This window comes from Aptenodytes patagonicus, chromosome 17 (assembly GCF_965638725.1).
Source record: "Aptenodytes patagonicus chromosome 17, bAptPat1.pri.cur, whole genome shotgun sequence".
Taxonomy (NCBI): Eukaryota; Metazoa; Chordata; class Aves; order Sphenisciformes; family Spheniscidae; genus Aptenodytes; species Aptenodytes patagonicus.
In genome coordinates, this window is record NC_134965.1 from 10,879,808 (window position 1) to 10,902,476 (window position 22,669).

General features: G+C 36.4%; 1 protein-coding gene across 4 annotated transcripts in view; it reads left to right on the plus strand.

Annotated features, from left to right (window-relative positions):
• USP32 (ubiquitin specific peptidase 32) overlaps positions 1 to 22,669 on the plus strand; it is an 83,469-nt gene that overhangs the window by 23,330 nt on the left and 37,470 nt on the right. For all 4 annotated transcript variants that reach the window (XM_076354886.1, XM_076354887.1, XM_076354889.1 and 1 more), the window contains exons 2-5: positions 340 to 467; positions 8,813 to 8,918; positions 9,514 to 9,632; positions 12,917 to 13,076. In XM_076354886.1, coding sequence (XP_076211001.1) covers positions 340 to 467; positions 8,813 to 8,918; positions 9,514 to 9,632; positions 12,917 to 13,076 — 513 coding nt within the window. The remainder of the gene's footprint in view (positions 1 to 339; positions 468 to 8,812; positions 8,919 to 9,513; positions 9,633 to 12,916; positions 13,077 to 22,669) is intronic.

The window sequence follows — 22,669 nt, forward strand, 5'->3', positions numbered from 1 at the left end:
GTTTTCCTTTTGTGTGACAATAATGGTGCTTAATTTAGAACAAATTATAATATGCTGTTGTAGTCAGAGAAAACTTAGGCAGTGAACTGTTGTAATAATTGATGTTAACTTTAGGTCTACTTGACTTTTTTTGGGAAGATTAGATTATTAGATCTTATTTTCTAGTAGTCAGATTTTCCCACTATTTAGGTGAAATCATGCATTTAATTTCTTCTTATCTTTTTATTGTAAAGATAAATGTAAGGTGTATAGGATTTTGAGAGTCCTTAAGCTATTACGTTTCTACGACACCTTTATTGACCAAATCTTTTTTTTCTCCTCTCTTCTCACTCAACACAGTTACAGACATAGAGCTAAAGCGACTGAAAGATGCTTTCAAGAGAACTTGTGGACTCTCATATTATATGACTCAACAGTGCTTCATCAGGGAAGTTCTTGGTGATGGAGTCCCTCCAAAAGTTGCTGAGGTAATCTATGAACTTGCTGTTTTTCTGGGGAGGCATATGCAGTTGATAGTGTACGCCTATAGATGTGCACACACAAATATGCCTATGTAGATACATGGGCTAATTTAATTTCTTTCCATTTTTCATACAATATCACAATGTACGTTTTCTATCTGAAGATAATGTTCCAGACTTGGCTCGTGGGTTGTCACTGATCTGTGCTTGACTGGGCTACTGATTCCAACCCAACTAATAGGTGGTAGATGACTTGGAAGTAAACCTGAATATCCAAATGTAGATTTTGGGAAGTAAAAGGTTGGGAAGTTTTGACACTATATGTAGCCATTATAACAGAGAATTTTATTTACTCTGGAGATGCACTTACTGTTGGTTTCTCTGAGATTCCATTGGCTTTTACTTTGTTTTCTAAAGTGCAGCTTAATCTTTATAAGCTCTTAAAATAATTTTATATATAATAAATGTATAAATGAACTGAAAAATAGCCAGAATCAAAATATGCTACATGGATATAAATATTGTGTGTGTATATATCTAAAAAAATAGTAATACCATCCTGCACATGTGCATGTTTAAAAAATTATTTTCTCTCATAGTGTTGCCCCTGTCTTGAGGGAGAAATTAAAATGTTGTTGGTAGAGAAGAAAAAGATAAGCCAGACCTTTCAAACGATATCTTGCTCCTTGTCATTTCTAATCACAGCTTCTATTTCTGGTGTCTTCAGTGTTATTGACCTCACAGGCAGCGTACAAGTCTTGCAGTTTTATTTAGCTAATGTGAGTAGTGAAGTGTGCATTGCAAAAGGTTTAACACTGGTAGAGTTACTTTTTTTTTTCTAAGCTTAATCTTTTCTCTGTTTTTTTTTCTGTTTTTCCTAAGTGTTGACAAAGAGGATGATATTACTTGCTTCTGTAATATAGTTAACAGTTTGATTTTTATGTGGGTATTCAAGTGCTTAACAGGAAAAATTGCAATGTGTGTTAGCACTATCAAATTAAAAGAAAGTATATGATTTGCCCATAGCTTAAAGCATGTCTTCGGTATTAATTTCTTTATATGTCGTCTGGATGCTGTGACTGTTAGTAGCCCATAAGATGAAACAAAGAATGTATCCTACACTGTAAACGATTGGTTTGAAATAATATAAAATGTTGAGAATTTTACGTTATGAGTTAACTTGTACTTTTTTATCCCTTTTATGCCAGTATTAAGGGTTAAATTACTGATTTGGATGAAGAAAACTTTTAGTCACAAATAGAGACTCTGGGTTTCAAATGTCTGCTGGCTACCTTCTACTTTATTTTTTAAAAATCTGTCCTTAAAGACACAGTTTTGGTGATGATTATCTCTTTCAACACTCATTATGGTTATACTTCAGTTTTTGGTTTCCAGTTGGTGAAATTAAATTAATGGAAGAATCGTAACTGGTTTTTGATGTCATTTCATCAAAACTGGCACATCGACATCTCAAAATTCTAGTACAAATTACTGTGTGCTTCTAGCATTCATATTCAGGCAATGCAGTAGGTATCTGTGAGCTTGAATACTGTAAATTTGGACAAAATTTGAATTTGAGTCTGCTCATACTGTAAAGGGATGCTTTGTAATTCCTGGCTTCCGGATGTGGAAAGGCAGGCAAAGTCATTAGGCAGCTTAAAGCCTTGTTCTGTGTTTTCAGCCTTTCGATCATTAAAATTGATCATTTGGAGCCTTGGATTGCTGGGCTGTCTTCTCTGCATGTTTTGAATAATAGTTTTTCATATCTGAGTAGTGATAGGCCTTCAGAAACTCATTAAATTAAAAACACAGAGTTTTACAGCAGGGACATAAAACAGAGAACTGAAGCCAGTGGAACTTTGGTCAAACAATTTGCATGATTGTCGTACACACAAAACATTTTTTAAATGTTCAGGACAGTAATGTTCTGAAAGGATCTCTTGGAAAAATGGAGTTGAAGATATTAATAAAATGAAATTAAGAGATGTGCTGTGTCTGCGTTTGTTTTAACTGCATGAAAGCTGGTCAAGTGGGGAGATGTATGAACACAGCATTTATTTTTAAATCTAAGGAAATAATGCAATTACTGTATACAATTGTGAGCACCTTGATAGAAAAAGTATTGTTCAAAGGAGGTGGAAGGACGGAATGCTGATAATATTTCAAGAAAGCATTTTTAGTAGCTTTGTATTTTAGATTGAGGAGAGGAAGAATGTTGAGAAAGGACCTCCTAACTTCAACCCGTGCAGTCATTTCAATGTCTAATTAGGTTATACCTTTTATATATACCTACATATATTATGATTGTGAGAAGGTTTATACACAGCATTCTGTGGTACCTACTAAGTAGTTAAGTGTCAGTGCATCTTTTTCTTCAAATGTGACTAACTGGTTAACAAGCTGCAGTCCAAGTAATGCAAAGAGAAGAGGGATGATGCTAACAGAGACATGAAGAACACGTTGAGGGGGCTGCCAAAAGAACAAAACCGCAGACTTCTCAAGGACTGAGAGAGAAGAGGGGTCAGAAGGATAAAATCAGGAAAGAATCCAGCACATTTTATACTTTTGAGAAAGGAGCCAAAAGAATGCCTTGAGCATCCTCTCCCACTCTTCCAGCAGGCTTACTAGACCGTGTGGGCACAGGGCCAGGGATTTGGACCTGAAGGGAACTGTTTGCATAGATTGAGACTTTTTTTAACAGAAAAGGAACCATATTGTTATACTCTTCAGTTATCCCTGAAACATAACATGTCAGACTCAAATTTTATAAAAAAAAATATAACTAGGTACCATATAATTATACTAAATTTTATGTTCTGAAATGTAAATTGTGATGATACTGTCTGGGTGTGGCTATTTTAAGTAAAGCTGCAACAGTATTAAGTAATTTTGGAAAATACAAAATTGCATCATATTTTGACAGTGCATCTTATTAGCAGAAGTTTTCCAAATAACACGTGAAAAATTGTGGAGCTCCTTCCTTAGAAATGCAAACTAATCTCTTGTTATATATCGTTATATAACTATTCAGCGTTTATAAACTCTTGCCGAAGAATGATTAAGCAGCTAAACTCAAAGTAATGCCAGCTGCCGATGGTTGTAATTACGTATGTTAAATACTAATACATTGGACATTATCCATAGAATTCCTTTTCTGTGTTTATATCATAAGCAGTCAATGTGTTACGTTGAAATAATATATAGATGTAATATTTGGCATTCAACTGAGATCGTAACTGAGATGTACAAAGTTTAACAGAAGTGAGTGGAAAAACTCAGAAGTGGGTATGAATTTAGAAATATGCTTTCAGATGGATGAAGAGAGGAGACAGCTTTATTCGAGGTAATTTATAAAATAGCTGTTCTTAGAAAGTCTAAAAGCACAGAAAGGTTAAATTTGAGTGATGGAGAAGAACAAAGTGTAAAGAAAAGATCGTATTTTATTAAAATTTGTGAAAAAAACCCAGTGATTTCTCTTTTGTTTATTCATTTTTTTTCTTAGAAGTTCTGTTAATCTGAAATGTAAGAATTCTCTCTCTTTTTGTGCTCTTCGTGGGTTTTTTTGATCAAAAATAGTTATATTAAGACTTAAACTATAGTGTTCAGCAGAGCTAACTGCATATTTTAAAAAAAGGTAATGATTCCAATGTAATAGAAAGGTAAATTGCTTACATATGCAGTGTAGCCTTGAAGGCATCTTGTGACATCAGAATGATTAGAAGTAGAAAGTATGGAATTCAAATCTCTGCCATGACATTGGCCATGGACACAATGATTGTATATGCTTCAAATAGAGCACAAATTTAGTTTTAATAATTCAGCCCTTCAAGCATTTGTAAATGGATTAGACTTTAGTAATAGAAGAGGACGATCTGAGCACCCTATGGGAAGTTAATGTATTTAGGTAGTGCTATGTCTTACAGTAGAATGAAACTGCAGGTTCTACATAATGTTTTCTGTAGAATTAGATCCTTCTGTGTTATCAGCCTCATTTACATTTACTTGCCTTCAGACATCTTTTAATAGTCCCAAGTGGATAGCAATGAAAGTGATAGCTTGATGGGTGGACAAGGAGAGGATTTACCGCAGGTAACACACAGAACTATACTGAGGTAAGCGTCTTCGGGGGATCCGTCTGCTTCAGCGTTATGTCTGGTAATAACTGTGATAGTAAAGAGGCGAAGAAAAATTTAGAATTTGTTACTACCTTGTTGCCCAGTACTACTTTGGAGGTGGTCTAGAACACATTCTGCAAATGAATTCTGCTAGTCTGGTTCCTACTGCTGGAAAGGCAACAGTGGTAGATTTTCCACACCTTGTTATACACAAAGCATAGAGGGCAGTTACTGTTGTAAATCTAGCGTAGCTAGTCTGTTAGGTATTTCCTTTTCTTTTTGCCACTAGAGCGCTATGTGGCTTAGCCAGATCTATCCAGTGGCCTTGACAGGCCCATGGCTGGCTTTGTTTGGTAACTCCCAGTCCTGGCTTAATTTTTACTTGAGATGGAAACCACACCTGAGGTAGTAGGAGCAGTGACTCATTCACGTGGCTCTGGTATTCAGCTCTCTTCTTCCACCCTTTACTTGTGCTTGAGGATTCTGGCTGCAGCACCGTGATGGCTGTTAGTAGAGGGGAAAGGGGATGGAAAGAGGGATTTTGGTTCCAGTAACTTCCTTCTTGTTCCACTCAACCTTCTGAACCTCTTGTAGAATCCCAACTCATTTAGGCTGAGGTACTTGGGGAAACACAGATCTGTCTGAGCTTTGTCATTAGATGTTTCTGAAGCTCATTTTTGAGCCCCGCACCGTTATCCTTGAGAGACTCAAAGCAGATATATGCCAGCCTCTGCAAATGTGGAAGTTAGTAGGCATATAAAATATTCTTTGCGAATTTTCAGCTGATTTCTTCTGCCTTTTTTTAAATAGGAAAAAGTACAGGTTCAAAGCCTCACAGTGATCTTATTGCACCTGTTTACAGAGGTTTCCTCTAACTGCTGTCAGTTTGTTTCCATCTTTACTCAGAACTGTTTCTGAAAAGTGTCAGGGTACTGTCACTTTGTGATTTACAGGTAGTTTATTATGAAACATTATTGTAAGTGATTAAACTACTAAGGAAGCTAAGTTTTCTTTTATTAATAGCAAATAGTGGCCAGCAGATGACCTCAAAAGCTGTTCTTTTTAACAACGCAGGAAGATTTTATTTTCTCTCATGTCTGTTTCCGGTGTTCAGCTATTTGTTTTAAGGTAAATAAACCTTTTGGCAACAAATTTTGTTACATTTTGCTTTATCAGTGGAAAAGGTGCAAATTCTTTTCAAGTACTTTACTGATTTCTTAGCTTACAGTTAGAGTAACAAATATTGACAGCTGTCAGTTCTTTGGTAAACAACTTCCTGGCATATAGACCTGCATCAGTGATTTAGTAACTTTTTTCAGTCTTATTTTGGGAGACATGGCACTCACATTTTGCAAAGGGATCTCAGCCTGTTGAGAATTGGTTTCCTCCTTATTACACGTCATTGTAACGTTGTGCTGTCTGACTCCTTTGAAGGGCACAACTGATAATAGACTGCACTTGATGCCACAGAATGTCCTACATGGTTACGGTAGTGTATAGAACTTCTCTTGCAATATTTGAAATGTCATTTATGCAGGTATTTTGTACCAGTTTCACAGTCAGCTTAATCCTGGCTACTTATTCTCACCCTGAGGTCACCCACTTTGAGCTGGATTAGTGAAACCTGGTAACAAAAATGGTTAATTCAAATCCGAGTTGGTTCCCTGATTTCATTCATAGTCCCACTACGTGAATGCTTGTTTTGGCTTAGATGTAGGAAGTGGAGTGTGGGTGGGAATAAGTTGTTGGTGGCAGGGGAACGGCTAGCACTGGTTTAAACCAGCAATGAAACTACAGTGTTAAGAGAGGCAGAAGATGGAAAGTACTTTAAAAAAAAAATTAACTGTAGGCTGTATGTGTCTGCAACGAGACAGGCAAAATTCTAATCATACTTAAATGTAGTTTTGTTTTATTTTTTTAAATCTGGTTTAGAATTATTCCCATGTTTTTTCAAAGATAAAGTTGTTATACTAGAGTGTTCGCTGGATGCATCTAGTAGGTTTATGATCCTAATTCTGCTATTTGTGGGGGGTCGTCATACAGTGGTAGATTTTGTGCTGTAACAATTATACTTCAGAACTGAAATCCTAATTAATGAGAGAATTTGTACACCCCTGTAGTGACTTTGTTTTATGATGGTTTAAAAGTAGATTGTTTTGATGTGTTTAAAACTTTAACTTGTTGGGTAGATTCACAGGATGTCAGACACTTAAGATAATGTTAGTGATATGCTTTTTTCCAGAACTGCTGGTAGTCTAGAAGACAAGTGTTACTCCAATTGCACGTACCATCTCTCTCTGTTGTTTTCTAATCATCTGTGAGTGTAAATGTTTCCTGATGGTTATGGTGAAAGCTTTAAAAAAATTTAGAAGTCTTTTAATTCTGTAGATGGGTGGATTTTTGTCTGTGGGCCCCAAGGTGTCATGGCTTCTTTGGTAGGCTTGCAAAAAAGCCTAAAATTCATTATGCAAGCATTTGTAGTTTCAAAGGGGGAAAAAAAACCAAACCAAACAGAGCTTAGGAGGTCAAAAAAAATTAAATATGTTGCTTTAGCTGTTTAGAATTGTGTCTGGTTGTAGTTCATATGTTCAAAAACAAACAAAAGGCAGGGGGAAGGGATGCAGGTGTTGCAGTTAAGATCTGTGGGTTTCGTCCCATGGTTTACTAATGATTCCCTCTGCTTTGTGGGTAATACACAAAATAGTGAATCTGTCCACAATAATTCTAAAGCTCCGCTGACCTCTGAAGTCTGCTATTGCTATTTGGCTAAAGTCTCATATAAAGAATATACTCAAGGCTTTACTGGAGAAAAATGAAAAAGCAGTACATAACTGCATGTACACATCCTGGTTTTAACATTGTTTATTTAGAATGTAATTCAGATGCAAGCAAAGAAAATACTATTCAAAATGTGCACAACACTTTTCTTAATAGAAATTGATCTCTGTTCCTTTATCTTTCCCTCTGAAAAAGTTATATTTCAAAAACAAGTTCAGCAAATAAGTCTGCTATCCAAACCATGATCAGTGATAGATCACTTTGTTCTGGTCTTTCACAGTAATAGTTCCCCATCAGCTAGACTTAATACTTTCTCTTCACGGTTAGATGCTCAGTGTGATGCCTATAAGAAAATAAAATTAAAAGACATAGGCACTGAAATAATTCTTCTATGTAAGAGTAATTTATAAGTTCTGACTGCTTTAAATTCTAATACCTAATGCAGATTTCTGTCTTGTGATGCTGATAAAGTACTGGTGCTTGTAGGAATAGATTTGGGATTACAGGAGGAGTCCATGTTTGAAGAGCAGTACAGCATACTACAGAGCACAAATTAAAGTATGTATTACAGGCAAGGTGAAGTAATATATTGCAATAAGTGAGTTGGTAATTCTTGTTTACTAAAAGCGGTTGCTGTTTGTCCTAAAATGACTGACTGACTTCCTTCATATCTCATGTATCAGTGCTGAATCACTGTTAAGATGCTGTTGCTGATGAGTAAGTTAAGCTGCAGTGTACAGACTTTTCATGGGAAAGGTAAATGCTTCAGCCCTTCTGTTGACTGCGTTGTGCCTGGTGGCTGCTCTGTGGATCTTCGAGTAACTTCTGAATAGAAGTCTTGATTTCTACTGTTTTCTATTGGAAGAGAGATTTAAACACTGTTGTTAGAGTGGGGTACTAAACTGGAATGGCCATTCTAGCAACAGTTGCAGTGCTAAGATAGGTAAGGTGTAGTTGATGGAAGGTGTTTTTTGTGTGTGTGTGTCACATCTTTTCGAAGCAGTAGTTTTTGATGGCTTACTGGAAGTGCATTGCCTGTAATTGGGGCAATGAAACACTTGATGCTCCAACATCCTCTTGATGGCTTTGAGACTATCAAAGCCTAGTCTGGAGGAGATTTCATCTTCATTACCTTGATGAAGTGTGGGGAAGTAGCACCAGTGAGCAAGCAAGAAGCTGTCTTCATTGGAAGATTCTAACAATTTTTTTTATATTGCTGTTCATGAAAAGTACCTGCATTTCACTAGATAAAAGACCCTGGAAAGGCTATTTTATGGGTACTGGAGGAGCTGCAAAAGTGTAACAGAATTAATATTAGAAGCGTGTTTAGCTGAATGTGAGGTGACTAGCCTAAAAACCACATAAGACAGAGCCTCGGTATAAGTTGTTGCTTTTAGTTCTGACATCTCTGTTCTCCCTGTTAACTTTTTGGTTAACTTCTCTGTTTTATTCTTGTAGGTTATCTACTGTTCATTTGGAGGAATATCCAAAGGGCTGCACTTCAATAACTTGATAGTCGGATTAGTTCTACTTACAAGAGGCAGAGAGGAAGAGAAAGCAAAATGTAAGTAATGTAACTTACTACAGTACCAACAGGATAGTGGATAGTGACTGTAAAATACACTTATGTAAAGCAAACATAAACTGTGTTATATTAAGTCCCTATTTTTATACGTAACCAGGGCATACATTTGCCAATAAAGATAGCATTTTTAGACATTTTTAGCTGTATATTTTGAAATTCAGTGCATTTTAGTTTTCTATACTCACCAAAATGAAATATTTGATAAGTCACCATGAATGTAAATGTTAGGATCCTACAGAAAGACTGTTGATCACTGTATGTGGGCAGAGGAAGGAGGGCGGCATTGATGTTTTTCAAAACAAATGAAAGCATCTGCCTACTGACTTCTGTTGTTTTGTCTTCCTTGTTAATCTGACTTGATAGTATTTATTTTCCTTTTGATTAATGGACAATGGTAAAAGAAAAAGGAGATGCTTCTTGACCTAACCCTTGTTGAGCTATATTGAAATTGAATCAATCTAAGTTTTTAGTCCTTTAGTTGTTGCGTGGCTTTTGGCATTCTCAACCAGATGTAAACTTAATATTTGAAAAATGTAACTACCGTAGTTGCTTAAACATATCTCTACTTCCTCAGACATTTTCAGTCTCTTTTCTAATGAATCTGGGAGTTATGTTGTCCGTGAAGAGATGGAGAAGATGCTGCATGTGGTTGATGGGAAAGTCCCAGAGTCACTCAAGAAATGTTTCTCTGAGGTATTTCATACAGGTTTTATTCCACTGCATTTACAAAAAAGTGAAAATTATATTGGGTAGTTTGTTTTTCTCTGACATACACATGCTCGTGCATGTATGGGAACAAATTGACCTTGTTTAAATTGGGTGAAAGCTCATAGTTTTTTATGTTGTAATATTACATGTAATTTGTATTGATGTAAATAGCAGCTTGGTATATAAATGTAGGCATTCTCCATGCTGCTTTACTTACTGCGCTAGCTTGAAGGATATAATTTCCCAAGGGTAATCATGTTATCAAGTAAATTTAAATACTAATATTGCTAGTGGAATTTTATTCATTAGTGTGGACATTTTATTGCAATCAGGGAAGAAATCTAGAACACAGATCTGAGAGGGGAAAGAAAATCAGCATCCTGGATTTAAAAATGCCTGCCAGCAGTGGTTGCTTAAAAATAATAATTTTATAGTATTACTTTTGTCTCACTGTGCCTGCCAGGAGCTACAACATTTATTTATGCTTTAGGTTGTTTGAGAGATGTAATCTTTTATGAAGCTTGCTGAAGTCTTCCTCTAAAACAGGCTATTGTTACTTATAAATATTCACAGATACTTCTTTGGCACTAGTGATCCTGATGAATTGTCAGGTTTTTGTGCTTTGGTTGCTTCATTTGTTATCAGAGGACTATAGATCAGCAAAATCTAGTCATCATTATACATTCCACTGAAAAACTGATTGACTAGAAGCTTTATTTGTGGATATCAGATTACTTAGTTACCTTAAATTTTATTGTACTGTATTGAAGATAACTTTGGTTATGGGCGTTGGCTGAGGCAGACTCATTTAATCTGGCGGTGGTATCATGTTGGCTTTATAGACAATGATTACATTCTTCATTCTTGGCTGGAATCATAAATCATATGTATACTGCAGTTCAGTTTCTGGAGCTGACCCACTTCAGTACTTCCTATTTATAATTTCCCATCAATATGGTGTGATGAATTATACCCTAAAAGTTAATTACACACTGTCCAAGAAATCCAGAAATACTTTATGAAGACTTGCAGGAAGAAAAGTATCAATCTGGCTTCATACCATTTTCCTGTTCAAAAAAATGCTGTATATTGATTTTTCCTTTAAAATGAAAATAGTGTAATAACCCACTCAGCAGGATTTACTGACCTGTTAATCATACTAGTTCATTGCTGGAGAGTGAGAAAGTTTAATGTTCCTGCTGTGGGCCTTCCTTCCTGCCGTATGGCGGATGAGTTTATGCTTTCAAGGATGATGATTATAGGTACTTCTATTCTTTCCTTCAGAATTATTGCATGTACTCATCTAGAAATAGGAGCTTTAAAAAATATCTGAGTTTTCCTCACTCTTGTTTCTGAAATACAGGAAACAAATTCAGTGATACCTGTATTGCTCTAGTTGCTCAAGTTCCATCATGGCTCAGCTGTAAACATTACTTGCTTCAAATGCTTTTTTCCCCCCTGTCCACAGCTTTCCTGTCCCTCTTCTTCGTTGTCCTTCCTCTAATCAATTGGAACAACGCAGAGTCTTAGTGAAACGTGACACAGCTCTTGCTGCGTTTACAGAAAGCAGGGAAAAAAGTAGAGGGAAAGTAGAGTGGAACAGGTAGTAAGAAAATTATCTTATCTCTGATCCAAACTGTTAGAGAAATTAAAACAAAAATTTGTGGGCTGCTTTTTTCTTCTCTGTTGATTTGGCAGTAGAGTTTTTTTTGCTTAAGCAAGTGGTTCCATAATGGGTTAGATCCTGCAAAGTTCACGCTGTTGAGTTACCCTTTTCCTGACTGTCATTCATTCTCCTACCTTTGTGCTGGCTCAAGTATTTATATGTTGCCTTGATGAACAGGATTGGGGAACTGATCTGACTGAGAAGTAAACCCCTTTTCTGTAGCTCCTAATCCTGTAGGTTCTTTTTCAGCTAGAGATCTAGTTTTGCCATGTGACTGCGCTAATGTGATTGCTGTCACGAAAGGAAGGGATGAAGGATCAGAAAAAGTGTTGGTAAGAGGAAGGTTAGGACCATGCTGTCAGTCAGTAGTGTGGATATATACAGATTAAACTGGTGATGGAATAGCAGTGTAGCATCTTGACTCCTTGAATTATAACCATGTGGAGGTCTATGATAGTAACTGTAAGTATTGGGTTATTTCTGCATCTATTTGTTGGAGAAAAACGTAACGCTCTTTTTAGTCTAGGAAAAAGAGGCATAAAAAGAATGAGTATCTGGAACCTGAAATAATCCATTACAACTGGAATATGAAGCAAATGTTTTAGCAGTGATGGTGATTAACCATTTGAGCAACCTGGCAAAGGAAGTAGTGGATTTTCAATTTTCTGCAGTTGCAGGTAGTCTATGGCCAAATGCAAATTGTTGGATTCTGTAGAGGTGTCAATTCAGTGAAGTTTAATGGTCTGTGATATTAGGGAAATTTAAATAATCAGTGACTTGAAACCTCTTTCACTTTGCAGACCCCTGTTTATTTCCCATGGAGATTAGGATCTCCATATAATGAGTTTGTCTACTGATAATAGGTTTGCTTTTATTTTAGTTAGTTTTGTAGGTGCTGTAGAAATTAGTCTGCTGATCCCTATGGTTTCATGGCCACGACTTGGAAACCATTCAACTAAATGGTTTAAACAGCCTCTCCAGCATTTAAACTCTGTGAATCTACATTTTTTATGAGATATCCAGCAAGAGAGGCTGAGTTAGGAGATACAGTGAATGTCATGTTTACTTGTATGCTCCAAAGTGGGTTTTGGTCAATAGAGGCAAAAAAAATTACATGCTACTGCAGTGGTTAAGCATACTATTAGTTATTCACAAATCTAATTTTTCTATGTTAAGTGTTTATATACTTGCGCAGAAATAACAGAATGTTTATGATTTTATAGCACCTCTTATTTGGCACATAAGAGCTTTTGTCTATCATAATAAATTTAAATTCATAAAAATAACCTCTCTTATTTTGAGTTGTAAGTAACCATTTTTCTTCTAATCCCCTTAACCTGAAGTTCAGAGTAAATGGCTTTCCAAAGGCCACATTGAGTAGGTGGTTGAAATGCAGAGAGAACTGAGGAGTCTAATTTCCCTCTCAGTGCTGTATTTCAGAATGAAATGGGAAAACAGGCATGGCTCCAAAGAAAAAAATTATTTTAGTACTTATTTTTATAGGAAATTGTCCCAATTCTTGTTCATACAGCTGGATGGTTCCTGTTTACTGGTACTGAGAAAGCAGAGAAAAACAGCTCACATTTTCTTATTTTTCTTACAGGGTGAAAAGGTAAACTATGAGAAGTTCAGGGTTTGGCTACTGCACAACAAAGATGCTTTCACGTTTTCCCGTTGGCTGCTGTCTGGAGGTGTGTATGTGACACTCACTGATGATAGCGATACCCCTACCTTCTATCAAACCCTGGCTGGAGTCACACACTGTACGTAAACGATGCTTGTTCTTATGTGCATTTTTTTAAAACTGTTTCAGAGTTCACAGACACAAACTCTTGCCTTGCTGTAGTTGTTCATTAAATCTCACTACTCTGATGAGGTACATGCAGTTCTGTTCAGTGAGATAACTTTCTTTTCCGTGCTGATTTGTTCTCTGCTTTTTGTGCTGCGACATGTAAAACATTGTTATGTATAAGGACACAGTGGAACATTATTTTTAAGAGATAACAATACTGAGATTACAACACTTCTTAATAGTAGAAGTTTGTTACTGAGCAAATTTAAAAAAATAAAAAGGAAAATATCTTCTCTTTGACAAATACATTTATCTGAAGTGACTTGACATTAATACTGGTTTTATATTTGGTCTTTCAGATATAGTGGATCATAAAACTATTGAGACAGTTCCAAAAATAATGCTCATTTCAAAAATAAGTATTACCTCTTAATTTGCTTTCTGCAGTGAAACAAGTAATATTCCTGGCATGTGATACAGTCAGGGAATTAAATTAACTAAAGAGAAGCCTCCTCAGGATTTGCATTTAGGAATAATCTCCAAAGAACAAATGCTTCCTTATGTCTATATTAATGTAAACAAAGGAGCAGCTGTTTTTTAAATTAAATGTAAAAACAAAAGACTGATAAATTATACTTGATGTGCAAGTATAACGTAAGGATACATTACAGTAAAGCATCTAAGGGACTTTGGTATCCCTAGGAGAAGGGTGTTTGCTATTGAGATGTCAGTGATTTGAGGAATCTGGTTGTTTTATGTACTCTCGTAGATTTTCTTTGTTGGTGTGAGCATGGCATTTAATCTCTTTAATGTGTGGGTTACTTGAATAAAGCAACATATATTTTTTCTTTTGGTTTTAAATGAGAGCATTAAAACTCTGTTCTGACCATCTGAATGAAAATGCATAATAAAATTAGAAGCTTATAGACGGGTAATTTATTTGCATTACATGAGGGACTGCAGTAGACATTGAGGACACAGAAGACCACTAAATACTCTGAGGTCTAATAGACAAGGCAGAGAAAGAGGTATGCTAAAAAAAAAAACAAACCAACAAACCCTCTTTGAATTTGCTAGACTTCAGCCCTGGAAAAAAAATCTCTCAAGCTGTATCAAATTGAGATCTTCCATGCCTCCAACCTTGTCAAGTCTCCTTTGCCCGAAGTGTGGTTGAACCCCAGCTGGCAACCAAGCCCCACACAGCCGCTCGCTCACTGCCCCCCCCCCCCCCCCCCCCCCCAGTGGGATGTGGGAAAGAATCAGAAGAGTAAAAGTGAGAAAACTCGTGGGTTGAGATAAAGGCAGTTTAACAGGTAAAGCAAAAGCTGCGCACACAAGCAAAGCAAAACAAGGAATTCATTCACTGCTTCCCATCGGCAGGCAGGTGTTCAGCCATCTCCAGGACAGCAGGGCTCCGTCACGCCTAACGGTGACTTGGGAAGAGAAACGATGAATGTCCCCCCTTCCTCCTTCTTCCCCCAGCTTTATGTGCTGGGCATGACCTCATATGTGTGGAATATCCCTTTGGTCAGTTGGGGTCAGCTGTCCCGGCTGTGTCCCCTCCCAACTTTTTGTGCCCCCCCAGCCTGCTCGCTGGTGGGGTGGGGTGAGGAGCAGAAAAGACCTTGACTCTGTGTGAGCACTGCTCAGCAGGAACGAAAACATCGCTCTGTTATCAGCACTGTTTTCAGCACAAACCCAAAACACAGCCCCACACTAGCTACTGTGATGAAAATTAACTCTACCCCAGCCAAAACCAGCACAAAAGCTTTACCCCAGGCCTTTGGATGTTACCTCAGAGCTTACTTTGATTTTTTTTTTTTCCATGCTTTGAAATTGAAACTTTTTCTGAACAATTTTTACTATGCTTTTTGCAGAAAGTTTATTTATACTGAAACTAAGGTTTATAATGAAAAAAAGAGCTACTGTTTTGATAGATTTTATTTAATTTTTAATGATGTTCTCACTTCTTCTGTTTTGGTATACCTGTCGGTGTTACCATCTGCAGCCAGGCCCTCAACTGTATTCCCAGCTATTTCAGATGTGCAAAATAAATGATTCAAGAAATAAATGGTCTACTTTAGCCAACCCACACCTACGTTCTTGTATCAAAAAGAAAGTTTTCCTTTCTTCAACTTATAGGCTAAGAGATTTTTTTTGTTTTTAAACAAAAAATTAGAGAAATTAAGGCTGAAGTGCTATAATTATAAACAAAATTAAGGAGACTGGATGAGAAGCATATTAGAAAAAAAAGAATGGGGACAAAATTTGTTCCAGTTATTGGAAAAAATTTGTTCAGGTGATTCCATGTTATAGTTGTTTCTACTGTAGTATTTACTTTTTTTTTCTTTTCATTTTGTAGAGAGACTATTTTCATCTTCTCATCTCAAATTTTTCAGCTTTTGGCTTAACAGAATCCCAGTTACTTAATCAGTCTCTAGCAAATCAAATTGCCTCAAGTACCTCAGTTTACATTTGAGCCTTTTTGATTGCAAGGACCTATCAACTAATCACGGTGTCTATGCTACCATTTCAGCCCTATAATCCTTTCCTGAGCATGCCTTCTGCAGGAGCGTAGTCTGTTTTCCATTTAATGACTGTTGTCCCCTCTAACTAACCTCTTTGACATCTTCAACCGTACGGTCTCAAATCTTGCTTAATTGCTCTTACGTATACTGACTCCTTCATGAAGCAACTGTCTTGCGCTCTGCTTAGATTTGCATAGTAGACTCAGTGATCCCACCTCAGCATAGCCATCATCTTTGTTGAAATTTCAGTCTTAAAATCAGCTCACTCTGCCTCTTAGAAAGGTGTATCTTGTAATTTCTTATGTTTTAAGGTTAGAAGTTCAAGTAATATTTCTGTATTTGGTTTTATGCTCTGTGTGATCAAGTTGGTTTATAATAATTTCATAACACTCCTGTGTATTGCGGCATCTGATACTGTAAACCCAATTACAGAAGGAAGTGTTTAGTCTTCTTTCTTTTCTAGGAAACATGCATGCGTGGTTGCTCTTTTACGTGTGCTAGTTTGTATGGCTACATGTTCTGTTGGAGAAGTTACCAGATTTTTTTAAGCCTTGTGAAATATGTTTGCAGAGTTTTGGGTCTCTGCTGGGTGTTTCAACACAACCTATGTTCTCAGGTGAAAAAAATTTAACTTCTGAAAAAAAACAAACTAATTTCTTCTGCTATATATTGCATCAGACTACTGAAAAATTCAGTGTTTTCTAGTAGTTGTTGGTGGTCTCTGTTTCTTTACTGAAGCTTACTTTTGTAAGCCATTGGCTGAGTGTACCGAAGGTAGAACTGAGTGAAAAATTAAGTTTTCCATTGTTAGGGTTAAAAAGCTGAAATAAAATATTTGGGACTGTTTGAAGTGATTATTGAATCGTCAAGTACATGTCAGATCTGGGGTCAAGCTTTTCATTGTATTCCAGACAACTGTAGCTTACATGTATTTTTTGAATCAGTAAAACGTGTCAGACTGCATACTGTCCACAGGCTCAGCATACTTAACCAGATTTGGAAAGCTCATATGACAGTTATGTTTGGACCTCTAGATAAAGTTAAACTTTACTGTATTTTTGTTATCTTCCAGTTAAATGTTGTCATAAGAAAAAACAGAATGTAGTTGTGCTGTATAATGATGTCTGCAGCCTGGTCTCTTTCAAATGACAGATGTGGAAAACTGACAGAAACTTAAGATAGTAGGAAGATGAACTGGTGAACTAACCTGCTGGTGAGCTAACGAGCCTCCCCCAGGTCTGGACAAATACTTTCTTTATAATGTGTCTGATGATTTCCCTTGTGATTTGAGACAGTGTAGGAATCTCATACAACAGATGCAAAAGTAAGGAAAATAGAAGTGCTTGAGCACTTGGAAGTAATTGCAGTAAAGTATGAGTACTTGGGGCCTTGCTGTTTTGTGTTTTAAGTTTTTAATAATTGCAGTCTAATCAGGACAATAAAAAGAATAAGAAATTTAGTACAGAAGTACTCTAAACACAGCTGAATGTGTAAAACAGTAAAAGCTGTTACGACGGTTCCTTTTCTCTAAATGAAGGCTTGTTTTTAATACTTTTACCTAGGATAATGGTTGCCTTTTGGGAGAACAAGTAACAGTGTTTAGTAAACCTAGACAAAAACTGTTAGCAGAATACAGTGAAAGAGTGAAAGGTTTTAAAATTTCTTTTGCTGTAAAATGAAAACTAATTTGTGAAACTTGCTAGTGCAGTTACGAATTTCTCACCTGGCTGCTGGACTCCGGCTGGGTTGCAGCGCGCCCTCTCCTGGCTCAAGCTTCAGACCCTCCTACCAAGCCTTACCTACTCTCACAGTGTGCTTCCCATGAAACATCTTGAATAATATGTCAGAGACATGAAAAATTGCAGTGGTAAAAATAGTGAAAGTTATTAACATTGATTTAGAAACAGACAGCGAACATTTTATTGCAAAGCATCAGTGACTCCATTTAATTTGCTTAATGAGCCAAGCTATCAGGGAAACAAAGGTATTCTAATTTTTCATTTGTAAGTAACATTTATATTGGTATGCAGGTGACTTTAGTTATATTTCTCAACGCATAATTAGAAATTAAATTTTAAAGTTACGGGAAGTTGCACACACTTGCTGCTTTTAATCAAATTTTGTTCCATTTCACTTGAAATCATAAATACGAATCCTTTCATTTGAAAGCTACCAAAATAACTTAAGTTTCTCTTGGACCTTTGCTCCCAAAAACCAGTTTCAGGGATATGAGTCTCTCCTACACGGAGTACTGACCAACTAGCACTAGTTTGGATTTTCTCAGTTTCGTAGTATGATTGAGTACCTTTCAATATTTTTTTTTTTAATTATTTTTTTTAAAACCATATTGCGTTATCATGTTGCATAGCACTGTAGTGGAGCATGTAAATCAACAATAAATCCTGTCAGGGACTACTACTAACACTAAAATTCTCTATAGGGGAATATTCCCCCAAATCATTATACATCCTTAGTAATTACAAATTAAACACCTAATCTTCTCTGGTATTCTAAGTCTAAATGCAGTAATTCAATAATACAACAATTCTCAGCCACTGGAGGATGTCATTTTGTTGCCTACCCTGGCTGCTTTGCACTCTTGTAAGTATCAGAGTGGAACTGACTCCACCCTACCTGCAAAGTACAGCTTTCTGTGGCTTAGTTTGGCAGACAGACGTACAGGAACGTGAGACACGTGGAGGGGTCTCCTGTCCCACCAGGTGCAGACCCTGGGGGTCACTGTCATTCCTTTCATAAGATACTGAGGCTTATTGGTTTTTGTTTTTATTTTATTTATTTATTTATTTTTCTCCAGTTGGGGAAAATTATTCCAGTACATCATCTACATATATTTGTAGGCAGTTTATGTCTTAGTTTTCTGTCAGCATTGTCCTTGGTTTCAGATGGTCTCTGCTCTCCTTCCTTTTAACCATTCCGTATAAATGCAAGTGACTATTACGTTTCTTCTTGACCTTTTTGTCAAAGTAAACTGAGCTCAGTTCAGGTTTGTGTCATACCAGGTGCCTCCATCCCCTGTTCCGTCTCAGACTTGGGTGATACATTGCTGTCACACTGACTCCAGGTGAGGCCTCATTAGTTTCCTTTATTTGGCTGGAAATATTTCTTCTTCTGCAGTATAGGTGGTGGTTGCCTTTTTTATGACTCTGTTGTTTTGGTGTGTCTCACTGTCATGTGGTGGGCTTAGATACTCAGGTTTTCAGTCCTTTTCCATGGGGAGAACACTCCCATTTATCAGAGGGGTTACTGGTTTCAAACTGACAGACCATGTAATTTGTACTTCTTTGTTATCTGGTTCTTGTGTCACTGAGTTCTTATTAAATACCATCCTAATTCTCCTTTGAATTGAAGAGACTCTTTTCTGTCATCAGAAAAGTTTATCAAAATGCTCCTGCTTTTTATGAACAGCTCTTACGTACTGAGATGCAGTAAGAAAGTGTGTAATCAGTATAATAATTGTATTTTAGAACATACAGTTATGGCTAATTTAACATAATAAATGAGAGAAGCCCTGGCTAACCAGACAGCATGGTTCAAAAGGAAGAGTGAGTTTTTGAAACAGTATAAAATTGAAACTGAATGTTGTGGAAGTAACCTCTTCTGTCAGGGATGGGTTTAGAAACCTGTAGGGCTTTATGGTAAGATGAAGATGTGAGTCTGTAAAAGAAAAGTGAAATGAAGTGATCGCTTCACTCTGCTCACATTAAAAGGCTGTCTGGATGTTAAATACATGTCCTGTAGCTTGCCCACTTCAGCTGTGGTACTCACTCTTGAAACACCATCTCTTAATGATGTATGGAGGGCCACTAGAAGACAGTTCTGAAGATTTTGGATTTATTAAAGGTGCCTTTAAGAGCATATTTCATCCTGTCCTATTTTCTTCCGAGTGTGTGAACACTTGTGCTTTGAGAGGAACTGTAGTGTTTAATACCTCTTCTGTATCGGTTCCCATCCTAAGGCAGTGATACACTGTGTTCTGCTAAATAAATGCCTGGAGAGTCGCATCTGACACACCTAAGGATCTTGGTTCAAGTTATAATGTTCCCTTCTCTCTCTGTCCATTTTTCAATTAGGGGGAAAAAAAAAAAAAGAAGAAAGTATTCCAGCAGACTAGTCCAATAAGAAAAAGCCTCAGTGTCGCTTAATCTGCATCTTGCCACTTTGTTATCCTCTTAGTTCCCAGGCTATTTTATGTCTTGCGAAGCAGCTCTCTGTGCCCAGGTCCCAGCGTCTTCTGTGTCTTAATTTGAAAGTGACAAACAAGTGTGTTTGGTCAGAAATACTGTTTGGCGTACAGTCATTCAGTCTCTGGTTCTGACTCGGCCGTTGTGCAATGAAGAGCGTGCTCTGTGGCAGGGGACTGGGTTTTGCGTGGAGGATATCGTGGTAAACAGTAAAACAAATCAAGTTTCAGTTAAGATGTTGGGAATATGGTATGCTTCTACTGCTGTGAACCAGAGAGGATTGTACCAATAGGTGGGTAAAAATTAAAGTTTTAAAATATATTGAAATACTTAGTTAATTCTGGTCGTATAAAGGTTTGTAATAAATAGTGCCTGAAATGAAAACATGTTTTTAAATTTTTTTCTAAGACAGAAGATTATTCGTGGCTTAAATACTACCTATGTAGTATTTAAGAAGGGCATACATTTCATGGAAGTGGCATTAAAATGAAGGATGCTTTTTTTTTAGTGTTTATCACTGTCACGCAACCTGACTGTCAATCACAGGGTGGCAGCTGGTTTTAAATTAACTCATTTTTAGTAGATTTACAGTTTCTCAGATGCGTATTTTTGCTGAAAATGTTTACCTGTTCTTCCTTTACAATATGAAGACTGTAGCTTGAGGTGTACTTGACATTATCATTCCTCTGATGATACTTGTCCCATTCGTAGAGAATTGAGCTAAGAAACACTATTCATAATTTTACAGATCTGAAAGCTTTTCATATTTTTAATGGACAAGTGACGAGGGAGACATAAAATAGCATATGGTAGTAAACTGGTAGTGTATGGTTAAATTTCACAGGTGCATAATATCTCCGTGTCACCTCAAATAATCGTATCGTGTTTAATTGACAAAAGTGAATACTTACTTGGCCTAGAAAGCCAGTCTGTTCTGATGTTTTGGAATATATTGTATATATAAGATACAATTATTTTAAAAAAATGTAAGTTATTTAAAATTTGAACTACCGAATGAAAGCCCAGTTCACACTTCTTGATGTGATTTGAACAGGCATTAGGAAAAAAATTTTATACTTTGAAAAGGTAGAATCCTTCGTCTATATAAAACTTCTTTAGAATATGGCATTTTTTTCATACACATTAGTATGTTTGGATAATAAGTGCAGTCTGCTTTTATCATGCTTCATTTAAACTTCAATAACAAATACGATTATATGTATATCATAAATTGCGAGAGATTTCTTTTAGTTTACATTTATGGAGGAATAGATGGTGCACTACATATCCTGAGACTGATTTGCAAGATCATGTGCAAAAAATCACTCTGGGGAAATCAAATTATGTAACAGCTGGCTTTTCAGCTGCAGAGTTGAACTTTCCCGTGTGCTGTAATCCAATTAATCTTTCTTTATTTTATGTAAGCGAAACTATTGCTACAATTCATTGTTACTCTGAATGAAAAATATTCTTTTGTCACATTTTTACTTGTATTCAACCTAAGTTGTGTAAGTCTAATCAGTACAAAGAATGTTATTTACTACTTTGTCACTTTTACTTTCTAAAATGTTTGGCTCTTCTGCGGAAAGTCAATACACTGGACCTGCCTTGGCTATCATATCAGTGTAGCTCTTACGCTAATACTTATCAGCTATTCTTTTGAAAATGATTAACTGAAAATTCTTTGTCTTTTAAATGACCGTGTAATTTCAACCACTGCTTGACAGAAATGCAGATAAGGTGCTTTCTGATAACCTTTCTTTTCTGACATTAAAATAATAAAGCAATAAAGTTAGCACTGTAGAAACTATCTGTGAAGTACAATTTAAAAAATGGAGCACTACTAGCTTCTACTGTAGATATTGGAGAATGTTTTATTTTGCCAGAGAACCTATCTTTCAGTTCTTAATTACTAAAGATAAATAATGCACCTGCCAGTGAAAGCAGGTTTCTGCAGATTTACTCTTCAGTAAAAGACAATGTAAGCTTCCTTTATGTTTTTTGAATATTCTTAGTGTTGCATCATTTTGAGAATGAAGTGCAGCTAGCACATTTGTTATTCTTCCTAGTCGCAAAGGTAGATTAAAAGGAAACAAAGTGATTTACATGCTCATGCTCAAGAGAGTTAGCATAATGTTTTTGTATTTGCTAATGAGAGCAATAATGTGTATGTGCCATTCTTCTAAATGATAGTACAAACTTGCCCTTTATGTGCAGTTGTTTAGGTAGTAGAATAGTACTGTGATTCTCTTTGTCTACTTAAGGTTCTGTCTCATAAAGTGGCTTTTACCTTTCATTTGTTGTTTTACTTTTTGTTTATTTCTGTTCTTGAAACTCCACGAATATACTTTTTCTTGTATTTCCTGCAGAATACTGGTACTCTAGTCCTAATGTCATGTCTTGCGAGCTCTTTCTTATCAGTACTGTAGCACCCCAATACCTGTTGGTACCTTGAGGCAACAAGATTGAGGGAAAGTGTATTTTATTTGGCAGATTTTTTCTCATCTGTTGATAAGCTGACCATTGTGGGGCAGGTATGTCGTTAAATCATCAAGACATCCCTGTATTTCTTGGAACATACCAGATGCAGTTTTACATCACTTAACTGTTCTGCTTAGGATCATGAAGCTGCTTACATCTGTGGCAGTCCTAAGCACCTATGATATTTCTATATGCTGATCTTCAAAGAAATAACTGCTTTATTTCTTTCTTGATTTCTAGTAGAATAACATTCCTTTCTATGTTTAGGTTACTGCTTCCTTATGTATTGGGGACAGCCTTTTTAGTAGGGCCTGAAGTGATAGGACAAGGGGTAGTGGTTTTAAACTAAAAGA